The sequence below is a fragment of the Salvelinus alpinus genome, chromosome 18 (genome assembly GCF_045679555.1).
Source record: "Salvelinus alpinus chromosome 18, SLU_Salpinus.1, whole genome shotgun sequence".
NCBI lineage: Eukaryota > Metazoa > Chordata > Actinopteri > Salmoniformes > Salmonidae > Salvelinus > Salvelinus alpinus.
In genome coordinates, this window is record NC_092103.1 from 44,468,662 (window position 1) to 44,493,111 (window position 24,450).

General features: G+C 44.2%; 1 protein-coding gene across 5 annotated transcripts in view; it reads left to right on the forward strand.

Annotated features, from left to right (window-relative positions):
* LOC139544391 (pre-B-cell leukemia transcription factor 3-like) overlaps positions 1 to 24,450 on the forward strand; it is a 108,651-nt gene that overhangs the window by 75,606 nt on the left and 8,595 nt on the right. For 2 of the 5 annotated variants that reach the window (XM_071351424.1, XM_071351426.1), the window contains 3 exons: positions 17,274 to 17,439; positions 18,610 to 18,690; positions 21,726 to 21,838. In XM_071351424.1, coding sequence (XP_071207525.1) covers positions 17,274 to 17,439; positions 18,610 to 18,690; positions 21,726 to 21,838 — 360 coding nt within the window. The remainder of the gene's footprint in view (positions 1 to 17,273; positions 17,440 to 18,609; positions 18,691 to 21,725; positions 21,839 to 24,450) is intronic. The other 3 variants (XM_071351427.1, XM_071351428.1, XM_071351429.1) reach the window with 2 other exon arrangements.

A 24,450-nucleotide genomic window follows, 5' to 3' on the forward strand; every position in this document is an offset into this window, starting at 1 on the left:
GTAACAGTCCCCTGCTCCAACCTCTCCAACCTCTGTATGTATGTAACAGTCCCCTGATCCAACCTCTACATGTATGTAACAGTCCCCTGATCCAACCTTTATATGTATGTAACAGTCCCCTGCTCCAACCTTCATATGTATGTAACAGTCCCCTGATCCAACCTCAGTATTTATGTAACAGTCCCCTGCTCCAACCTTTATATGTGTGTAACAGTCCCCTGCTCCAACCTTCATATGTATGTAACAGTCCCCTGATCCAACCTCTTTAAATATGTAACAGTCCCCTGTTCCAACCTCTGTATGTATGTAACAGTCCCCTGCTCCAACCTTCATATGTATGTAACAGTCCCCTGATCCAACCTCTTTAAATATGTAACAGTCCCCCTCTCCAACCTCTGTATGTATGTAACAGTCTCCTGCTCCAACCTCTCCAACCTCTATATGTATGTAACAGTCCCCTGCTCCAACCTCTGTATGTATGTAACAGTCTCCTGCTCCAACTTCTCCAACCTCTACATGTATGTAACAGTCCCCTGCTCCAACCTCTGCATGTATGTAACAGTCCCCTGCTCCAACCTCTGTATGTATGTAACAGTCCCCTGCTCCAACCTCTGTATGTCTGTAACAGTCCCCTGCTCCAACCTCTGCATGTATGTAACAGTCCCCTGCTCCAACCTCTGCATGTATGTAACAGTCCCCTGCTCCAACCTCTCCAACCTCTGTATGTATGTAACAGTCCCCTGCTCCAACCTCTACATGTATGTAACAGTCCCCTGCTCCAACCTCTACATGTATGTAACAGTCCCCTGCTCCAACCTCTATATGTATGTAACAGTCCCCTGCTCCAACCTCTATATGTATGTAACAGTCCCCTGCTCCAACCTCTCCAACCTCTGTATGTATGTAACAGTCCCCTGCTCCAACCTCTGTATGTATGTAACAGTCCCCTGCTCCAACCTCTGTATGTATGTAACAGTCCCCTGCTCCAACCTCTATATATATGTAACAGTCCCCTGCTCCAACCTCTATATGTATGTAACAGTCCCCTGCTCCAACCTCTGTATGTATGTAACAGTCCCCTGCTCCAACCTTTATATGTGTGTAACAGTCCCCTGCTCCAACCTTCATATGTATGTAACAGTCCCCTGATCCAACCTCTTTAAATATGTAACAGTCCCCTGCTCCAACCTCTGTATGTATGTAACAGTCCCCTGCTCCAACCTTCATATGTATGTAACAGTCCCCTGATCCAACCTCTTTAAATATGTAACAGTCCCCCTCTCCAACCTCTGTATGTATGTAACAGTCTCCTGCTCCAACCTCTCCAACCTCTATATGTATGTAACAGTCCCCTGCTCCAACCTCTGTATGTATGTAACAGTCCCCTGCTCCAACCTCTGTATGTATATAACAGTCCCCTGCTCCAACCTCTCCAACCTCTGTATGTATGTAACAGTCCCCTGCTCCAACCTCTACATATATCTAACAATCCCCTGCTCCAACCTCTCCAACCTCTGTATGTATGTAACAGTCCCCTGCTCCAACCTCTGTATGTATGTAACAGTCCCCTGCTCCAACCTCTGTATGTATATAACAGTCCCCTGCTCCAACCTCTGTATGTATGTAACATTCCCCTGCTCCAACCTCTGTATGTATGTAACAGTCCCCTGATCCAACCTCTACATGTATGTAACAGTCCCCTGCTCCAACCTCTATATATATGTAACAGTCCCCTGCTCCAACCTCTATATATATGTAACAGTCCCCTGCTCCAACCTCTCCAACCTCTGTATGTATGTAACAGTCCCCTGATCCAACCTCTACATGTATGTAACAGTCCCCTGATCCAACCTTTATATGTATGTAACAGTCCCCTGCTCCAACCTTCATATGTATGTAACAGTCCCCTGATCCAACCTCAGTATTTATGTAACAGTCCCCTGCTCCAACCTTTATATGTGTGTAACAGTCCCCTGCTCCAACCTTCATATGTATGTAACAGTCCCCTGATCCAACCTCTTTAAATATGTAACAGTCCCCTGTTCCAACCTCTGTATGTATGTAACAGTCCCCTGCTCCAACCTTCATATGTATGTAACAGTCCCCTGATCCAACCTCTTTAAATATGTAACAGTCCCCCTCTCCAACCTCTGTATGTATGTAACAGTCTCCTGCTCCAACCTCTCCAACCTCTATATGTATGTAACAGTCCCCTGCTCCAACCTCTGTATGTATGTAACAGTCTCCTGCTCCAACTTCTCCAACCTCTACATGTATGTAACAGTCCCCTGCTCCAACCTCTGCATGTATGTAACAGTCCCCTGCTGCAACCTCTGTATGTATGTAACAGTCCCCTGCTCCAACCTCTGCATGTATGTAACAGTCCCCTGCTCCAACCTCTGCATGTATGTAACAGTCCCCTGCTCCAACCTCTGCATGTATGTAACAGTCCCCTGCTCCAACCTCTCCAACCTCTGTATGTATGTAACAGTCCCCTGCTCCAACCTCTACATGTATGTAACAGTCCCCTGCTCCAACCTCTACATGTATGTAACAGTCCCCTGCTCCAACCTCTATATGTATGTAACAGTCCCCTGCTCCAACCTCTGTATGTCTGTAACAGTCCCCTGCTCCAACCTCTGCATGTATGTAACAGTCCCCTGCTCCAACCTCTGCATGTATGTAACAGTCCCCTGCTCCAACCTCTGCATGTATGTAACAGTCCCCTGCTCCAACCTCTCCAACCTCTGTATGTATGTAACAGTCCCCTGCTCCAACCTCTACATGTATGTAACAGTCCCCTGCTCCAACCTCTGTATGTATGTAACAGTCCCCTGCTCCAACCTCTGTATGTATGTAACAGTCCCCTGCTCCAACCTCTATATATATGTAACAGTCCCCTGCTCCAACCTCTATATGTATGTAACAGTCCCCTGATCCAACCTCTGTATGTATGTAACAGTCCCCTGCTCCAACCTTTATATGTGTGTAACAGTCCCCTGCTCCAACCTTCATATGTATGTAACAGTCCCCTGATCCAACCTCTTTAAATATGTAACAGTCCCCTGCTCCAACCTCTGTATGTATGTAACAGTCCCCTGCTCCAACCTTCATATGTATGTAACAGTCCCCTGATCCAACCTCTTTAAATATGTAACAGTCCCCCTCTCCAACCTCTGTATGTATGTAACAGTCTCCTGCTCCAACCTCTCCAACCTCTATATGTATGTAACAGTCCCCTGCTCCAACCTCTGTATGTATGTAACAGTCCCCTGCTCCAACCTCTGTATGTATATAACAGTCCCCTGCTCCAACCTCTCCAACCTCTGTATGTATGTAACAGTCCCCTGCTCCAACCTCTACATATATCTAACAATCCCCTGCTCCAACCTCTCCAACCTCTGTATGTATGTAACAGTCCCCTGCTCCAACCTCTGTATGTATGTAACAGTCCCCTGCTCCAACCTCTGTATGTATATAACAGTCCCCTGCTCCAACCTCTGTATGTATGTAACATTCCCCTGCTCCAACCTCTGTATGTATGTAACAGTCCCCTGATCCAACCTCTACATGTATGTAACAGTCCCCTGCTCCAACCTCTATATATATGTAACAGTCCCCTGCTCCAACCTCTATATATACAGTGGGGAGAACAAGTATTTGATACACTGCCGATTTTGCAGGTTTTCCTACTTACAAAGCATGTAGAGGTCTGTAATTTTTATCATAGGTACACTTCAACTATGAGAGACGGAATCTAAAACAAAAATCCAGAAAATCACATTGTATGATTTTTAAGTAATTAATTTGCATTTTATTGCATGACATAAGTATTTGATACATCAGAAAAGCAGAACTTAATATTTGGTACAGAAACCTTTGTTTGCAATTACAGAGATCATACGTTTCCTGTAGTTCTTGACTAGGTTTGCACACACTGCAGCAGGGATTTTGGCCCACTCCTCCCTACAGATCTTCTCCAGATCCTTCAGGTTTCGGGGCTGTCGCTGGGCAATACGGACTTTCAGCTCCCTCCAAAGATTTTCTATTGGGTTCAGGTCTGGAGACTGGCTAGGCCACTCCAGGACCTTGAGATGCTTCTTACGGAGCCACTCCTTAGTTGCCATGGCTGTGTGCTTTGTGTCGTTGTCATGCTGGAAGACCCAGCCACGACCCATCTTCAATGCTCTTACTGAGGGAAGGAGGTTGTTGGCCAAGATCTCGCGATACATGGCCCCATCCATCCTCCCCTCAATACGGTGCAGTCGTCCTGTCCCCTTTGCAGAAAAGCATCCCCAAAGAATGATGTTTCCACCTCCATGCTTCACGGTTGGGATGGTGTTCTTGGGGTTGTACTCATACTTCTTCTTCCTCCAAACACGGCGAGTGGAGTTAGACCAAAAAGCTCTATTTTTGTCTCATCAGACCACATGACCTTCTCCCATTCCTCCTCTGGATCATCCAGATGGTCATTGGCAAACTTCAGACAGGCCTGGACATGCACTGGCTTAAGCAGGGGGACCTTGCGTGCGCTGCAGGATTTTAATCCATGACGGCGTAGTGTGTTACTAATGGTTTTCTTTGAGACTGTGGTCCCAGCTCTCTTCAGGTCATTGACCAGGTCCTGCCGTGTAGTTCTGGGCTGATCCCTCACCTTCCTCATGATCATTGATGCCCCACGAGGTGAAATCTTGCATGGAGCCCCAGACCGAGGGTGATTGACCGTCATCTTGAACTTCTTCCATTTTCTAATAATTGCGCCAACAGTTGTTTCCTTCTCACCAAGCTGCTTGCCTATTGTCCTGTAGCCCATCCCAGCCTTGTGCAGGTCTACAATTTTATCCCTGATGTCCTTACACAGCTCTCTGGTCTTGGCCATTGTGGAGAGGTTGGAATCTGTTTGATTGTGTGTGGACAGGTGTCTTTTATACAGGTAACGAGTTCAAACAGGTGCAGTTAATACAGGTAATGAGTGGAGAACAGGAGGGCTTCTTAAAGAAAAACTAACAGGTCTGTGAGAGCCGGAATTCTTACTGGTTGGTAGGTGATCAAATACTTATGTCATGCAATAAAATGCAAATTAATTATTTAAAAATCATACAATGTGATTTTCTGGATTTTTGTTTTAGATTCCGTCTCTCACAGTTGAAGTGTACCTATGATAAAAATTACAGACCTCTACATGCTTTGTAAGTAGGAAAACCTGCAAAATCGGCAGTGTATCAAATACTTGTTCTCCCCACTGTATGTAACAGTCCCCTGCTCCAACCTCTCCAACCTCTGTATGTATGTAACAGTCCCCTGATCCAACCTCTACATGTATGTAACAGTCCCCTGATCCAACCTTTATATGTATGTAACAGTCCCCTGCTCCAACCTTCATATGTATGTAACAGTCCCCTGATCCAACCTCAGTATTTATGTAACAGTCCCCTGCTCCAACCTTTATATGTGTGTAACAGTCCCCTGCTCCAACCTTCATATGTATGTAACAGTCCCCTGATCCAACCTCTTTAAATATGTAACAGTCCCCTGTTCCAACCTCTGTATGTATGTAACAGTCCCCTGCTCCAACCTTCATATGTATGTAACAGTCCCCTGATCCAACCTCTTTAAATATGTAACAGTCCCCCTCTCCAACCTCTGTATGTATGTAACAGTCTCCTGCTCCAACCTCTCCAACCTCTATATGTATGTAACAGTCCCCTGCTCCAACCTCTGTATGTATGTAACAGTCTCCTGCTCCAACTTCTCCAACCTCTACATGTATGTAACAGTCCCCTGCTCCAACCTCTGCATGTATGTAACAGTCCCCTGCTCCAACCTCTGTATGTATGTAACAGTCCCCTGCTCCAACCTCTGTATGTCTGTAACAGTCCCCTGCTCCAACCTCTGCATGTATGTAACAGTCCCCTGCTCCAACCTCTGCATTTATGTAACAGTCCCCTGCTCCAACCTCTCCAACCTCTGTATGTATGTAACAGTCCCCTGCTCCAACCTCTACATGTATGTAACAGTCCCCTGCTCCAACCTCTACATGTATGTAACAGTCCCCTGCTCCAACCTCTATATGTATGTAACAGTCCCCTGCTCCAACCTCTATATGTATGTAACAGTCCCCTGCTCCAACCTCTCCAACCTCTGTATGTATGTAACAGTCCCCTGCTCCAACCTCTGTATGTATGTAACAGTCCCCTGCTCCAACCTCTACATGTATGTAACAGTCCCCTGCTCCAACCTCTATATATATGTAACAGTCCCCTGCTCCAACCTCTATATGTATGTAACAGTCCCCTGCTCCAACCTCTACATGTATGTAACAGTCCCCTGCTCCAACCTCTATATGTATGTAACAGTCCCCTGCTCCAACCTCTGTATGTATGTAACAGTCTCCTGCTCCAACCTCTCCAACCTCTATATGTATGTAACAGTCCCCTGCTCCAACCTCTGTATGTATGTAACAGTCCCCTGCTCCAACCTCTACATGTATGTAACAGTCCCCTGATCCAACCTCTACATGTATGCAACAGTCCCCTTCTCCAACCTCTGTATGTATGTAACAGTCCCCTGCTCCAACCTCTGTATGTATGTAACAGTCCCCTGATCCAACCTCTACATGTATGTAACAGTCCCCTGCTTCAACCTCTGTATGTATGTAACAGTCCCCTGCTCCAACCTCTGTATGTATATAACAGTCCCCTGCTCCAACCTCTGTATGTATGTAACATTCCCCTGCTCCAACCTCTGTATGTATGTAACAGTCCCCTGATCCAACCTCTACATGTATGTAACAGTCCCCTGCTCCAACCTCTATATATATGTAACAGTCCCCTGCTCCAACCTCTATATATACAGTGGGGAGAACAAGTATTTGATACACTGACAATTTTGCAGGTTTTCCTACTTACAAAGCATGTAGAGGTCTGTAATTTTTATCATAGGTACACTTCAACTGTGAGAGACGGAATCTAAAACAAAAATCCAGAAAATCACATTGTATGATTTTTAAGTAATTAATTTGCATTTTATTGCATGACATAAGTATTTGATACATCAGAAAAGCAGAACTGAATATTTGGTACAGAAACCTTAGTTTGCAATTACAGAGATCATACGTTTCCTGTAGTTCTTGACCAGGTTTGCACACACTGCAGCAGGGATTTTGGCCCACTCCTCCATACAGACCTTCTCCAGATCCTTCAGGTTTCGGGGCTGTCGCTGGGCAATACGGACTTTCGGCTCCCTCCAAAGATTTTCTATTGGGTTCAGGTCTGGAGACTGGCTAGGCCACTCCAGGACCTTGAGATGCTTCTTACGGAGCCACTCCTTAGTTGCCCTGGCTGTGTGTTTCGGGTCGTTGTCATGCTGGAAGACCCAGCCACGACCCATCTTCAATGCTCTTACTGAGGGAAGGAGGTTGCTGGTCAAGATCTCGCGATACATGGCCCCATCCATCCTCCCCTCAATACGGTGCAGTCGTCCTGTCCCCTTTGCAGAAAAGCATCCCCAAAGAATGATGTTTCCACCTCCATGCTTCACGGTTGGGATGGTGTTCTTGGGGTTGTACTCATCCTTCTATTCCTCCAAACACGGCGAGTGGAGTTTAGAGCAAAAAGCTCTATTTTTGTCTCATCAGACCACATGACCTTCTCCCATTCCTCCTCTGGATCATCCAGATGGTCATTGGCAAACTTCAGACGGGCCTGGACATGCGCTGGCTTGAGCAGGGGGACCTTGCGTGCGCTGCAGGATTTTAATCCATGACGGCGTAGTGTGTTACTAATGGTTTTCTTTGAGACTGTGGTCCCAGCTCTCTTCAGGTCATTGACCAGGTCCTGCCGTGTAGTTCTGGGCTGATCCCTCACATTCCTCATGATCATTGATGCCCCACGAGGTGAGATCTTGCATGGAGCCCCAGACCGAGGATAATTGACCGTCATCTTGAACTTCTTCCATTTTCTAATAATTGTGCCAACAGTTGTTGCCTTCTCACCAAGCTGCTTGGCTATTGTCCTGTAGCCCATCCCAGCCTTGTACAGGTCTACAATTTATCCCTGATGTCCTTACACAGCTCTCTGGTCTTGGCCATTGTGGAGAGGTTGGAGTCTGTTTGATTGAGTGTGTGGACAGGTGTCTTTTATACAGGTAACGAGTTCAAACAGTTGCAGTTAATACAGGTAATGAGTGGAGAACAGGAGGGCTTCTTAAAGAAAAACTAACAGGTCTGTGAGAGCCGGAATTCTTACTGGTTGGTAGGTGATCAAATACTTATGTCATGCAATAAAATGCAAATTAATTACTTAAAAATCATACAATGTGATTTTCTGGATTTTTGTTTTAGATTCCGTCTCTCACAGTTGAAGTGTACCTATGATAAAAATTACAGACCTCTACATGCTTTGTAAGTAGGAAAACCTGCAAAATCGGCAGTGTATCAAATACTTGTTCTCCCCACTGTATGTAACAGTCCCCTGCTCCAACCTCTCCAACCTCTGTATGTATGTAACAGTCCCCTGATCCAACCTCTACATGTATGTAACAGTCCCCTGATCCAACCTTTATATGTATGTAACAGTCCCCTGCTCCAACCTTCATATGTATGTAACAGTCCCCTGATCCAACCTCAGTATTTATGTAACAGTCCCCTGCTCCAACCTTTATATGTGTGTAACAGTCCCCTGCTCCAACCTTCATATGTATGTAACAGTCCCCTGATCCAACCTCTTTAAATATGTAACAGTCCCCTGTTCCAACCTCTGTATGTATGTAACAGTCCCCTGCTCCAACCTTCATATGTATGTAACAGTCCCCTGATCCAACCTCTTTAAATATGTAACAGTCCCCCTCTCCAACCTCTGTATGTATGTAACAGTCTCCTGCTCCAACCTCTCCAACCTCTATATGTATGTAACAGTCCCCTGCTCCAACCTCTGTATGTATGTAACAGTCTCCTGCTCCAACTTCTCCAACCTCTACATCTATGTAACAGTCCCCTGCTCCAACCTCTGCATGTATGTAACAGTCCCCTGCTCCAACCTCTGTATGTATGTAACAGTCCCCTGCTCCAACCTCTGTATGTCTGTAACAGTCCCCTGCTCCAACCTCTGCATGTATGTAACAGTCCCCTGCTCCAACCTCTGCATGTATGTAACAGTCCCCTGCTCCAACCTCTCCAACCTCTGTATGTATGTAACAGTCCCCTGCTCCAACCTCTACATGTATGTAACAGTCCCCTGCTCCAACCTCTACATGTATGTAACAGTCCCCTGCTCCAACCTCTATATGTATGTAACAGTCCCCTGCTCCAACCTCTCCAACCTCTGTATGTATGTAACAGTCCCCTGCTCCAACCTCTGTATGTATGTAACAGTCCCCTGCTCCAACCTCTGTATGTATGTAACAGTCCCCTGCTCCAACCTCTATATATATGTAACAGTCCCCTGCTCCAACCTCTATATGTATGTAACAGTCCCCTGCTCCAACCTCTGTATGTATGTAACAGTCCCCTGCTCCAACCTTTATATGTGTGTAACAGTCCCCTGCTCCAACCTTCATATGTATGTAACAGTCCCCTGATCCAACCTCTTTAAATATGTAACAGTCCCCTGCTCCAACCTCTGTATGTATGTAACAGTCCCCTGCTCCAACCTTCATATGTATGTAACAGTCCCCTGATCCAACCTCTTTAAATATGTAACAGTCCCCCTCTCCAACCTCTGTATGTATGTAACAGTCTCCTGCTCCAACCTCTCCAACCTCTATATGTATGTAACAGTCCCCTGCTCCAACCTCTGTATGTATGTAACAGTCCCCTGCTCCAACCTCTGTATGTATATAACAGTCCCCTGCTCCAACCTCTCCAACCTCTGTATGTATGTAACAGTCCCCTGCTCCAACCTCTACATATATCTAACAATCCCCTGCTCCAACCTCTCCAACCTCTGTATGTATGTAACAGTCCCCTGCTCCAACCTCTGTATGTATGTAACAGTCCCCTGCTCCAACCTCTGTATGTATATAACAGTCCCCTGCTCCAACCTCTGTATGTATGTAACATTCCCCTGCTCCAACCTCTGTTTGTATGTAACAGTCCCCTGATCCAACCTCTACATGTATGTAACAGTCCCCTGCTCCAACCTCTATATATATGTAACAGTCCCCTGCTCCAACCTCTATATATATGTAACAGTCCCCTGCTCCAACCTCTCCAACCTCTGTATGTATGTAACAGTCCCCTGATCCAACCTCTACATGTATGTAACAGTCCCCTGATCCAACCTTTATATGTATGTAACAGTCCCCTGCTCCAACCTTCATATGTATGTAACAGTCCCCTGATCCAACCTCAGTATTTATGTAACAGTCCCCTGCTCCAACCTTTATATGTGTGTAACAGTCCCCTGCTCCAACCTTCATATGTATGTAACAGTCCCCTGATCCAACCTCTTTAAATATGTAACAGTCCCCTGTTCCAACCTCTGTATGTATGTAACAGTCCCCTGCTCCAACCTTCATATGTATGTAACAGTCCCCTGATCCAACCTCTTTAAATATGTAACAGTCCCCCTCTCCAACCTCTGTATGTATGTAACAGTCTCCTGCTCCAACCTCTCCAACCTCTATATGTATGTAACAGTCCCCTGCTCCAACCTCTGTATGTATGTAACAGTCTCCTGCTCCAACTTCTCCAACCTCTACATGTATGTAACAGTCCCCTGCTCCAACCTCTGCATGTATGTAACAGTCCCCTGCTCCAACCTCTGTATGTATGTAACAGTCCCCTGCTCCAACCTCTGCATGTATGTAACAGTCCCCTGCTCCAACCTCTGCATGTATGTAACAGTCCCCTGCTCCAACCTCTGCATGTATGTAACAGTCCCCTGCTCCAACCTCTCCAACCTCTGTATGTATGTAACAGTCCCCTGCTCCAACCTCTACATGTATGTAACAGTCCCCTGCTCCAACCTCTACATGTATGTAACAGTCCCCTGCTCCAACCTCTACATGTATGTAACAGTCCCCTGCTCCAACCTCTATATGTATGTAACAGTCCCCTGCTCCAACCTCTGTATGTCTGTAACAGTCCCCTGCTCCAACCTCTGCATGTATGTAACAGTCCCCTGCTCCAACCTCTGCATGTATGTAACAGTCCCCTGCTCCAACCTCTCCAACCTCTGTATGTATGTAACAGTCCCCTGCTCCAACCTCTGTATGTATGTAACAGTCCCCTGCTCCAACCTCTGTATGTATGTAACAGTCCCCTGCTCCAACCTCTATATATATGTAACAGTCCCCTGCTCCAACCTCTATATGTATGTAACAGTCCCCTGCTCCAACCTCTGTATGTATGTAACAGTCCCCTGCTCCAACCTTTATATGTGTGTAACAGTCCCCTGCTCCAACCTTCATATGTATGTAACAGTCCCCTGATCCAACCTCTTTAAATATGTAACAGTCCCCTGCTCCAACCTCTGTATGTATGTAACAGTCCCCTGCTCCAACCTTCATATGTATGTAACAGTCCCCTGATCCAACCTCTTTAAATATGTAACAGTCCCCCTCTCCAACCTCTGTATGTATGTAACAGTCTCCTGCTCCAACCTCTCCAACCTCTATATGTATGTAACAGTCCCCTGCTCCAACCTCTGTATGTATGTAACAGTCCCCTGCTCCAACCTCTGTATGTATATAACAGTCCCCTGCTCCAACCTCTCCAACCTCTGTATGTATGTAACAGTCCCCTGCTCCAACCTCTACATATATCTAACAATCCCCTGCTCCAACCTCTCCAACCTCTGTATGTATGTAACAGTCCCCTGCTCCAACCTCTGTATGTATGTAACAGTCCCCTGCTCCAACCTCTGTATGTATATAACAGTCCCCTGCTCCAACCTCTGTATGTATGTAACATTCCCCTGCTCCAACCTCTGTATGTATGTAACAGTCCCCTGATCCAACCTCTACATGTATGTAACAGTCCCCTGCTCCAACCTCTATATATATGTAACAGTCCCCTGCTCCAACCTCTATATATATGTAACAGTCCCCTGCTCCAACCTCTCCAACCTCTGTATGTATGTAACAGTCCCCTGATCCAACCTCTACATGTATGTAACAGTCCCCTGATCCAACCTTTATATGTATGTAACAGTCCCCTGCTCCAACCTTCATATGTATGTAACAGTCCCCTGATCCAACCTCAGTATTTATGTAACAGTCCCCTGCTCCAACCTTTATATGTGTGTAACAGTCCCCTGCTCCAACCTTCATATGTATGTAACAGTCCCCTGATCCAACCTCTTTAAATATGTAACAGTCCCCTGTTCCAACCTCTGTATGTATGTAACAGTCCCCTGCTCCAACCTTCATATGTATGTAACAGTCCCCTGCTCCAACCTCTTTAAATATGTAACAGTCCCCCTCTCCAACCTCTGTATGTATGTAACAGTCTCCTGCTCCAACCTCTCCAACCTCTATATGTATGTAACAGTCCCCTGCTCCAACCTCTGTATGTATGTAACAGTCTCCTGCTCCAACTTCTCCAACCTCTACATGTATGTAACAGTCCCCTGCTCCAACCTCTGCATGTATGTAACAGTCCCCTGCTCCAACCTCTGTATGTATGTAACAGTCCCCTGCTCCAACCTCTGTATGTCTGTAACAGTCCCCTGCTCCAACCTCTGCATGTATGTAACAGTCCCCTGCTCCAACCTTTGCATGTATGTAACAGTCCCCTGCTCCAACCTCTCCAACCTCTGTATGTATGTAACAGTCCCCTGCTCCAACCTCTACATGTATGTAACAGTCCCCTGCTCCAACCTCTACATGTATGTAACAGTCCCCTGCTCCAACCTCTATATGTATGTAACAGTCCCCTGCTCCAACCTCTATATGTATGTAACAGTCCCCTGCTCCAACCTCTCCAACCTCTGTATGTATGTAACAGTCCCCTGCTCCAACCTCTGTATGTATGTAACAGTCCCCTGCTCCAACCTCTACATGTATGTAACAGTCCCCTGCTCCAACCTCTATATATATGTAACAGTCCCCTGCTCCAACCTCTATATGTATGTAACAGTCCCCTGCTCCAACCTCTACATGTATGTAACAGTCCCCTGCTCCAACCTCTATATGTATGTAACAGTCCCCTGCTCCAACCTCTGTATGTATGTAACAGTCTCCTGCTCCAACCTCTCCAACCTCTATATGTATGTAACAGTCCCCTGCTCCAACCTCTGTATGTATGTAACAGTCTCCTGCTCCAACCTCTCCAACCTCTATATGTATGTAACAGTCCCCTGCTCCAACCTCTGTATGTATATAACAGTCCCCTGCTCCAACCTCTGTATGTATGTAACAGTCCCCTGCTCCAACCTCTACATGTATGTAACAGTCCCCTGCTCCAACCTCTATATATATGTAACAGTCCCCTGCTCCAACCTCTATATGTATGTAACAGTCCCCTGCTCCAACCTCTACATGTATGTAACAGTCCCCTGCTCCAACCTCTATATGTATGTAACAGTCCCCTGCTCCAACCTCTGTATGTATGTAACAGTCTCCTGCTCCAACCTCTCCAACCTCTATATGTATGTAACAGTCCCCTGCTCCAACCTCTGTATGTATGTAACAGTCCCCTGCTCCAACCTCTACATGTATGTAACAGTCCCCTGATCCAACCTCTACATGTATGCAACAGTCCCCTTCTCCAACCTCTGTATGTATGTAACAGTCCCCTGCTCCAACCTCTGTATGTATGTAACAGTCCCCTGATCCAACCTCTACATGTATGTAACAGTCCCCTGCTTCAACCTCTGTATGTATGTAACAGTCCCCTGCTCCAACCTCTGTATGTATGTAACAGTCCCCTGCTTCAACCTCTGTATGTATGTAACAGTCCCCTGATCCAACCTCTACATGTATGTAACAGTCCCCTGCTTCAACCTCTGTATGTATGTAACAGTCCCCTGCTCCAACCTCTGTATGTATGTAACAGTCCCCTGCTTCAACCTCTGTATGTATGTAACAGTCCCCTGATCCAACCTCTACATGTATGTAACAGTCCCCTGCTTCAACCTCTGTATGTATGTAACAGTCCCCTGATCCAACCTCTACATGTATGTAACAGTCCCCTGCTCCAACCTCTGTATGTATGTAACAGTCCCCTGCTCCAACCTCTGTATATATGTAACAGTCCCCTGCTCCAACCTCTGTATATATGTAACAGTACCCTGCTCCAACCTCTGTATGTATGGTTGTCTATGGGAGGTTGGGATAAAGCAGAAGTCCCATTTCAGTTCGGACCTTGTGTCTTCTATGTCTTCACGGTTCCTTTCTTGCTTAATTCATGCATCTCCACTACCATCTCCACTGGCATCTCCACTACCATCTCCACTACCATCTCCACTGGCATCTCCACTGGCATCTCCACTGGCATCTCCACTGGCATCTCCACTGGCATCTCCACTGGCATCTCCACTACCATCTCCACTGGCATCTCCACTACCATCTCCGCTGGCATCTCCGCTACCATCTCCACTGGCATCTCTGCTGGCATCTCCACTGGCATCTCCGCTAGCATCTCCACTAGCATCTCCTCTGGCATCTCCTCTGGCATCTCCGCTAGCATCTCCACTAGCATCTCCGCTAGCATCTCCGCTAGCATCTCCACTGGCCGTCTCTCTCTTTCCTCCTCTCTCTATTCTCCTTATTTCTCTTGAACCAGTAGCCTAGCCCGATCCGTTTTCCAAGACGTATCAATATAGTTTGGTCACTTATTTTGAGAAATTAAAAAATATATATATTCGAGAAAAGAAGGACCTTGCTCTTGCTTGCCGGATATAAAATAGGCTACGGTGTTGACAGAGTGAACTAGAGAGAAGTTTGAATGGCGAGTGCTTCTCTGGTGTGATGTGATCACTTTGGCTGGTAGTAAATATGCAATAAAGGTGAATACTCTGATCTCCCCGCGCTCCAATGTTTATCTTTACAATGACGTGTATTAAGTCAGAATGCCCAACGTTAGAATGTTAGAACGTTAGAATGTTTCCAATCAAATTCATGAATTAAGTTAGAATGTTTTCCTATCAGTCTAATTTGCATAAACATTGTGATTGGATGATAGCTATGGAGGTTATCGAATCAGGATAAAATGATCTCTTCGAGCTCATTAATGACAGAATGTTCTTATTTGAACATTGCCGAAAGGCTAGTCTCGTTGGCAAATGACAGGACTGGAAAGAAGTGGAATGTAGTAGCTGAACAGAGACAATAACCAGGCTATAATAGACAGGCCTATCCTGACAATCTTTAGAAACCAGGCTATAATAGACAGGCCTATCCTGACATTCTTTAGAAACCAGGCTAGACAGGCCTATCCTGACAATCTTTAGAAACCAGGCTATAATAGACAGGCCTATCCTGACAATCTTTAGAAACCAGGCTATAATAGACAGGCTTATCCTGACAATCTTTAGAAACCGGGCTATAATAGACAGGCCTATCCTGACAATCTTTAGAAACCAGGCTATAATAGACAGGCTTATCCTGACAATCTTTAGAAACCAGGCTATAATAGACAGGCCTATCCTGACATTCTTTAGAAACCAGGCTATAATAGACAAGCCTTTCCTGACAATCTTTAGAAACCAGGCTATAATAGACAGGCTTATCCTGACAATCTTTAGAAACCAGGCTATAATAGACAGGCCTATCCTGACATTCTTTAGAAACCAGGCTAGACAGGCCTATCCTGACAATCTTTAGAAACCAGGCTATAATAGACAGGCTTATCCTGACATTCTTTAGAAACCAGGCTATAATAGACAGGCCTATCCTGACAATCTTTAGAAACCAGGCTATAATAGACAGGCCTATCCTGACAATCTTTAGAAACCAGGCTATAATAGACAGGCCTATCCTGACAATCTTTAGAAACCAGGCTATAATAGACAGGCTTATCCTGACAATCTTTAGAAACCAGGCTATAATAGACAGGCCTATCCTGACAATCTTTAGAAACCAGGCTATAATAGACAGGCTTATCCTGACAATCTTTAGAAACCAGGCTATAATAGACAGGCCTATCCTGACATTCTTTAGAAACCAGGCTATAATAGACAAGCCTATCCTGACAATCTTTAGAAACCAGGCTATAATAGACAGGCCTATCCTGACAATCTTTAGAAACCAGGCTATAATAGACAGGCTTATCCTGACATTCTTTAGAAACCAGGCTATAATAGACAGGCCTATCCTGACATTCTTTAGAAAATGGGCTATAATAGACAAGCCTATCCTGACATTCTTTAGAAACCAGGCTATAATAGACAGGCTTATCCTGACATTCTTTAGAAACCAGGCTATAATAGACAGGCCTATCCTGACATTCTTTAGAAACCAGGCTATAATAGACAGGCCTATCCTGACATTCTTTAGAAACCAGGCTATAATAGACAGGCCTATCCTGACATTCTTTAGAAACCAGGCTATAATAGACAGGCTTATCCTGACATTCTTTAGAAACCAGGCTATAATAGACAAGCCTATCCTGACATTCTTTAGAAACCAGGCTATAATAGACAGGCCTATCCTGACATTCTTTAGAAACCAGGCTATAATAGACAGGCCTATCCTGACAATCTTTAGAAAATGGGCCACTTCTTGGAATGTTTTTTATTTTTTTAATGCATGAGACAGGGTAACAACCATAGAAATACAATGCGTTCTATTTCTATGGTAACAACATTGACATTAGACAGTAGCTTAGTCAAAATATTATTCTCCTAGATGGAATACCCATCACACTCTTTGGTGACAGCTGTAGAGAGATTGGTGATGGACTGCATCTAACAGTTGGCTGGCCATCCACACGACAGTCCTGATTGGTCCTCGCCGGAATATGAGCGACTCTCATCCACAATGCTTTATTTATTGATCTAATTTTGAGTTGAAATCATGACTGGCCGAAACGTCATGACTTTAACTCAGAATTAGGTCAATAAAACATCAAGATTTTAATTGTGAGCGAGAGTCGCTCTTGTTTAATTCAGAATGCTCCTGTGATTGTTTTGGTTGCACCTCGTCTCACGTTCGGTTGAGTGCCTCCTACTCCTCTCCAGGGGCGGGGACAACCTGAAGTGATGTTTTTTCAAAATGGTGGACAATGTCTGACTCACTACATTATTTCCCCTTTATCTCTCATCCTTCCCTCTCTCTCTCTCTCTCGTTCTTTCTCTATTCCCTTTCCTGGAACTTGCCGATGTCCTACTCAGGTGTCCAATTGGTTCGGCAACAAGAGGATCCGGTACAAGAAGAACATCGGCAAGTTCCAGGAGGAGGCTAACCTCTATGCAGCCAAGACAGCGGTGACGGCAACCCACGCCGTGGCAGCAGCCATCCACAACAGCCAGGCCAACTCACCCACCACGCCCAACTCTGGTAGGCACACTTGGGTGGTAAGACCAGAGTCGTATGTATATGTTGCGGTAAATGTGTAAAAAAGAAAAAAAAAAGGGAAATGTATACATTTCACGGTGACATATATATATATAGATTTGGATAGTAACACAGAAGTGGTGTTCGATACATAACAAAAGGGATGATTTCTGGCTGCTATTATTATTATTCTTGCTGCTTGTTTCTTGTTTTTCCTACTTTTTCCTTTTTCTTTTGTTATTTTGTTTTCATTGTTTCATTTATTCAACTTTCTAAGAAGTAATATTGTAGACGAGGGGTATCAAACATACGGCCCATGTGATTCAAAAAATAAATAAAACAATCTATATACATTAAAACAACAAAAAAAAATGTGTATAAATGATATTGGACCTACATTTATACAGTCTTTTCACTCGGTCCAGGTTGCTAACAATCACTGAAATGAAAGCTAGACAGTCAAGGAGCATACAAATTTCCACAAACTATGGTTAGAGGGCTATTATTTTGACAGAATTTTTTGGGGACACTTTGACGGCAAGGAAATATAACACATTTTGAATACGACCCTCCAGACCTCTGTAAAAACTGAATGAGGCCTGCGGAGGCAGAATGAGTTTGACACCCCTGTGACTGTGGTACTGCTAAGGGTAGTGGGGTGGGTGGTTGCTAGGGGTAGTTGGGTGGGTGGTTGCTAGGGGTAGTTGGGTGGGTGGTTGATGGGTGTAGTGGGGTGTGTGGTTGCTGGGTGTAGTGGGGTGTGTGGTTGCTAGGGGTAGTGGGATGTGTGGTTGCTAAGGGTAGTGGGGTGTGTGGTTGCTAGGGGTAGTGGGGTGGGTGGTTGCTAGGGGTAGTGGGTTGTGTGGTTGCTAGGGGTAGTTGGGTGGGTGGTGGGCGGGAGGGAGGGAGGGAGGGACATCTGGAATTGTTTGTTAAAATTGCAAATGACAATTAAATATTGATCATAAAAAATCAACACAACGAATTATTAAAATGTTCACGCTCTGACGTCAAATCAAATCAAACCTAATCCCATTTTTCATCTTCATTCAATGTTCTATAGCAGTGCTTACAATTCCAATACAATTGCTGTAGGCAATGAGACTCAGGGGTTAATAAAGTCAAAGTGCATGATGGGAGGTTTTCAAGTCCCTTCCATTTTCTTTTATCCAGGCTTCCAGATGAAAGATGAGGAATTTCAACTGGACTCTGCTGAGAGCAAAAACTCCCTTTTAACCAACATGTTCACAGCCGGTACTGATTCTCTTTTAGGAAACCTTTTATGTGTTGTGGTCATTCATCCTACCTAGAACTACTCCTTCCATCGGTCCATTCTCACACCCCCTACCATAGTGGAAGCTTGTCTCCCTCTCCACCACCTCAACCTGAATTCAATTTGTTTCATTTAGGATATGAGTACACTAGTTCCTGTTTAGGTTGCTTCATTTAGGATATGAGTACACTAGTTCCTGTTTAGGTTGCTTCATTTAGGATATGAGTACACTAGTTTACATTTACATTTACATTTAAGTCATTTAGCAGACGCTCTTGTTTCATTTAGGATATGAGTACACTAGTTCCTGTTTAGGTTGCTTAATTTAGGATATGAGTATGCTAGTTCCTGTTTAGGTTGCTTCATTTAGGATATGAGCACGCTAGTTCCTGTTTAGCTTGCTTCATTTAGGATATGAGTACGCAAGTTCCTGTTTAGGTTGCTTAATTTAGGATATGAGTACGCTAGTTCCTGTTTAGGTTGCTTCATTTAGGATATGAGTACACTAGTTCCTGTTTAGGTTGCTTCATTTAGGATATGAGTACACTAGTTCCTGTTTAGGTGGCTTCATTTAAGATATGAGTACGCTAGTTCCGGTTTAGCTTGCTTCATTTAGGATATGAGTACACAAGTTCCTGTTTAGGTTGCTTAATTTAGGATATGAGTATGCTAGTTCCTGTTTAGGTTGCTTCATTTAGGATATGAGTACGCTAGTTCCTGTTTAGGTTGCTTCATTTAGGATATGAGTACACTAGTTCCTGTTTAGGTTGCTTCATTTAGGATATGAGTACACTAGTTCCTGTTTAGGTGGCTTAATTTAAGATATGAGTACGCTAGTTCCTGTTTAGGTGGCTTCATTTAAGATATGAGTACACTAGTCCTGTTTAGGTGGCTTCATTTAAGATATGAGTACACTAGTTCCTGTTTAGGTGGCTTCATTTAAGATATGAGTACACTAGTTCCTGTTTAGGTGGCTTCATTTAAGATATGAGTACACTAGTTCCTGTTTAGGTGGCTTCATTTAAGATATGAGTACGCTAGTTCCTGTTTAGGTGGCTTCATTTAAGATATGAGTACACTAGTTCCTGTTTAGGTTGCTTTGATGGTTCTTTGACATACAGTATCTAGACCTTCATCCCCCTTCCCTCGGTCCTTACTCTCTCTGTTTTCATCTCTCTTCCCTCGGTCCTTACTCTCTCTGTTTTCATCTCTCTTCCCTCGGTCTTTACTCTCTCTGTTTTCATCTCTCTTCCCTCGGTCCTTACTCTCTCTGTTTTCATCTCTCTTCCCTCGGTCTTTACTCTCTCTGTTTTCATCTCTCTTCCCTCGGTCCTTACTTTCTCTGTTTTCATCTCTCTTCCCTCGTTCTTTACTCTCTCTGTTTTCATCTCTCTTCCCTCGGTCCTTACTTTCTCTGTTTTCATCTCTCTTCCCTCGTTCTTTACTCTCTCTGTTTTCATCTCTCTTCCCTCGGTCCTTACTCTCTCTGTTTTCATCTCTCTTCCCTCGGTCCTTACTCTCTCTGTTTTCATCTCTCTTCCCTCGTTCTTTACTCTCTGTTTTCATCTCTCTTCCCTCGTTCTTTACTCTCTGTTTTCATCTCTCTTCCCTCGGTCCTTACTCTCTCTGTTTTCATCTCTCTTCCCTCGGTCCTTACTCTCTCTGTTTTCGTCTCTCTTCCCTCGGTCCTTACTTTCTCTGTTTTCATCTCTCTTCCCTCGTTCTTTACTCTCTCTGTTTTCATCTCTCTTCCCTCGTTCTTTACTCTCTCTGTTTTCATCTCTCTTCCCTCGGTCCTTACTCTCTCTGTTTTCATCTCTCTTCCCTCGGTCCTTACTCTCTCTGTTTTCATCTCTCTTCCCTCGGTCCTTACTCTCTCTGTTTTCATCTCTCTTCCCTCGTTCTTTACTCTCTCTGTTTTCATCTCTCTTCCCTCGTTCTTTACTCTCTCTGTTTTCATCTCTCTTCCCTCGTTCTTTACTCTCTCTGTTTTCATCTCTCTTCCCTCGTTCTTTACTCTCTCTGTTTTCATCCCCCTTCCCTCATTCTTTACTCTCTCTGTTTTCATCTCTCTTCCCTCGGTCCTTACTCTCTCTGTTTTCATCTCTCTTCCCTCGTTCTTTACTCTCTCTGTTTTCATCTCTCTTCCCTCGTTCTTTACTCTCTGTTTTCATCTCTCTTCCCTCGTTCTTTACTCTCTCTGTTTTCATCTCTCTTCCCTCGGTCCTTACTTTCTCTGTTTTCATCTCTCTTCCCTCGTTCTTTACTCTCTCTGTTTTCATCTCTCTTCCCTCGGTCTTTACTCTCTCTGTTTTCATCTCTCTTCCCTCGGTCCTTACTTTCTCTGTTTTCATCTCTCTTCCCTCGTTCTTTACTCTCTCTGTTTTCATCTCTCTTCCCTCGGTCTTTATTCTCTCTGTTTTCATCTCTCTTCCCTCGTTCTTTACTCTCTCTGTTTTCATCTCTCTTCCCTCGGTCCTTACTTTCTCTGTTTTCATCTCTCTTCCCTCGTTCTTTACTCTCTCTGTTTTCATCTCTCTTCCCTCGGTCTTTACTCTCTCTGTTTTCATCTCTCTTCCCTCGGTCCTTACTCTCTCTGTTTTCATCTCTCTTCTCTTGGTCCTTACTCTCTCTGTTTTCATCTCTCTTCCCTCGGTCCTTACTCTCTCTGTTTTCATCTCTCTTCCCTCGGTCCTTACTCTCTCTGTTTTCATCTCTCTTCTCTTGGTCCTTACTCTCTCTGTTTTCATCTCTCTTCTCTTGGTCCTTACTCTCTCTGTTTTCATTTATTTTTCTTTGGTCCTTTCTATATCTTCAGTCTTGTTTTGGATAGTTGAGTTGTTCGGATGTATGGATCAGTGAGTGTAACGTAGTGTGAAGTTGCCCCTAGACTCATATCTTGGGGTCAGTTTAGCATTTCGCCCACTAATGGTTAAGATTAGGATTGGGTGAGAGGAAGCTGATCCTAGACCTGTATGTGTTCTTCTATTCAGCTACTTCCATCTCTCCTCTCCAGGTTCCTCTGCCTCTTTTAGCCTCCCTAACTCTGGGGACATGTTCATGAACATGCAGAGTCTGAATGGGGCCTCTTACCAGGGGGCTCAAGTCGGAGATAATGTGCAGTCACAGGTAGGTCAGGGTGAGAGGTCAGGAAGAGAGGTCAGGGTTCAAGGCTTACTTAAGGGTCACATACTATTGACTGTTCTAGGTTTGGGGTCAATACCCTTTTCTTTAAATAAAATAAAAAATGGAATCATTCCATGAATTGGAATAATGGAGACAATTTGGCCTTTACTTTCTCTGAGGTTTTCGTTGAATTCATGGAATGATTTTGAGTTTAAATGAGATTGGGCTTCAACTCAAAACCGTAGCAATACATTGGTAGTGGACTGGTAATGTGCAGTCTGGGTACAGCAGGACACTATACTGTTGGTTATGTAGCTTGATTATTTATTATCTTAGAAGGTATTCGTCAGGTGTAAGAAATATGGCTTTAGATATTATAGACCTTTTGACATATTTCTATATGACAGTAGATTGTAGATTACAGGTTCTGTTATTTTAGAAGGTAGAGTGTCTGGCTTGACTTGAGCTCTTGGGCTGGGATTCCCCACTTTCTTTACTTACCTGTCCCATGTCTGTTCTTTACTGTCCCATACCTGTTCTATACTATCCCATGTCTGTTCTTTACTTTACTGTCCCATGTCTGTTCTATACTGTCCCATGTCTGTTCTTTACTTTACTGTCCCATGTCTGTTCTATACTGTCCCATGTCTGTTCCTTACTGTCCCATACCTGTTCTATACTGTCCCATGTCTGTTCTGTTCTATACTGTCCCATGTCTGTTCTTTACTGTCCCATGTCTGTTCTTTACTTTACTGTCCCATGTCTGTTCTTTACTTTACTGTCCCATGTCTGTTCTTTACTGTCCCATGTCTGTTCTTTACTTTACTGTCCCATGTCTGTTCTTTACTTTACTGTCCCATGTCTGTTCTTTACTTTACTGTCCCATGTCTGTTCTTTACTTTACTGTCCCATGTCTGTTCTTTACTTTACTGTCCCATGTATGTTCTTTACTTTACTGTCCCATGTCTGTTCTTTACTTTACTGTCCCATGTCTGTTCTTTACTGTCCCATGTCTGTTCTTTACTTTACTGTCCCATGTCTGTTCTGTTCTATACTGTCCCATGTCTGTTCTGTTCTATACTGTCCCATGTCTGTTCTTTACTGTCCCATGTCTGTTCTATACTGTCCCATGTCTGTTCTTTACTTTACTGTCCCATGTCTGTTCTATACTGTCCCATGTCTGTTCTTTACTGTCCCATACCTGTTCTATACTGTCCCATGTCTGTTCTTTACTTTACTGTCCCATGTCTGTTCTATACTGTCCCATGTCTGTTCTTTACTTTACTGTCCCATGTCTGTTCTTTACTTTACTGTCCCATGTCTGTTCTTTACTTTACTGTCCCATGTCTGTTCTTTACTTTACTGTCCCATGTCTGTTCTTTACTTTACTGTCCCATGTCTGTTCTATACTGTCCCATGTCTGTTCTATACTGTCCCATGTCTGTTCTATACTGTCCCATGTCTGTTCTTTAATTTACTGTCCCATGTCTGTTCTTTAATTTACTGTCCCATGTCTGTTCTATACTGTCCCATGTCTGTTTTTTACTGTCCCATGTCTGTTCTTTACTGTCCCATGTCTGTTCTATACTGTCCCATGTCTGTTCTTTACTGTCCCATGTCTGTTCTTTACTTTACTGTTCCATGTCTGTTCTTTACTGTCCCATGTCTGTTCTTTACTTTACTGTTCCATGTCTGTTCTTTACTGTCCCATGTCTGTTCTATACTGTCCCATGTCTGTTCTTTACTTTACTGTCCCATGTCTGTTCTTTACTGTCCCATGTCTGTTCTATACTGTCCCATGTCTGTTCTTTAATTTACTGTCCCATGTCTGTTCTTTAATTTACTGTCCCATGTCTGTTCTATACTGTCCCATGTCTGTTTTTTACTGTCCCATGTCTGTTCTTTACTGTCCCATGTCTGTTCTATACTGTCCCATGTCTGTTCTTTACTGTCCCATGTCTGTTCTTTACTTTACTGTTCCATGTCTGTTCTTTACTGTCCCATGTCTGTTCTTTACTTTACTGTTCCATGTCTGTTCTTTACTGTCCCATGTCTGTTCTATACTGTCCCATGTCTGTTCTTTACTTTACTGTCCCATGTCTGTTCTTTACTGTCCCATGTCTGTTCTATACTGTCCCATGTCTGTTCTTTACTTTACTGTCCCATGTCTGTTCTTCACTGTCCCATGTCTGTTCTTTACTGTCCCATGTCTGTTTTATACTGTCCCATGTCTGTTCTTTACTTCACTGTCCCATGTCTGTTCTATACTGTCCCATGTCTGTTCTTTACTTCACTGTCCCATGTCTGTTCTATACTGTCCCATGTCTGTTCTTTACTTTACTGTCCCATGTCTGTTCTTTACTGTCCCATGTCTGTTCTATACTGTCCCATGTCTGTTCTTTACTTTACTGTCCCATGTCTGTTCTTTACTGTCCCATGTCTGTTCTTTACTTTACTGCCCCATGCCTGTTCTTTACTGTCCCATGTCTGTTCTATAGTGTCCCATGTCTGTTCTTTACTTTACTGTCCCATGTCTGTTCTTTACTTTACTGTCCCATGTCTGTTCTTTACTTTACTGTCCCATGTCTGTTCTTTACTTTACTGTCCCATGTCTG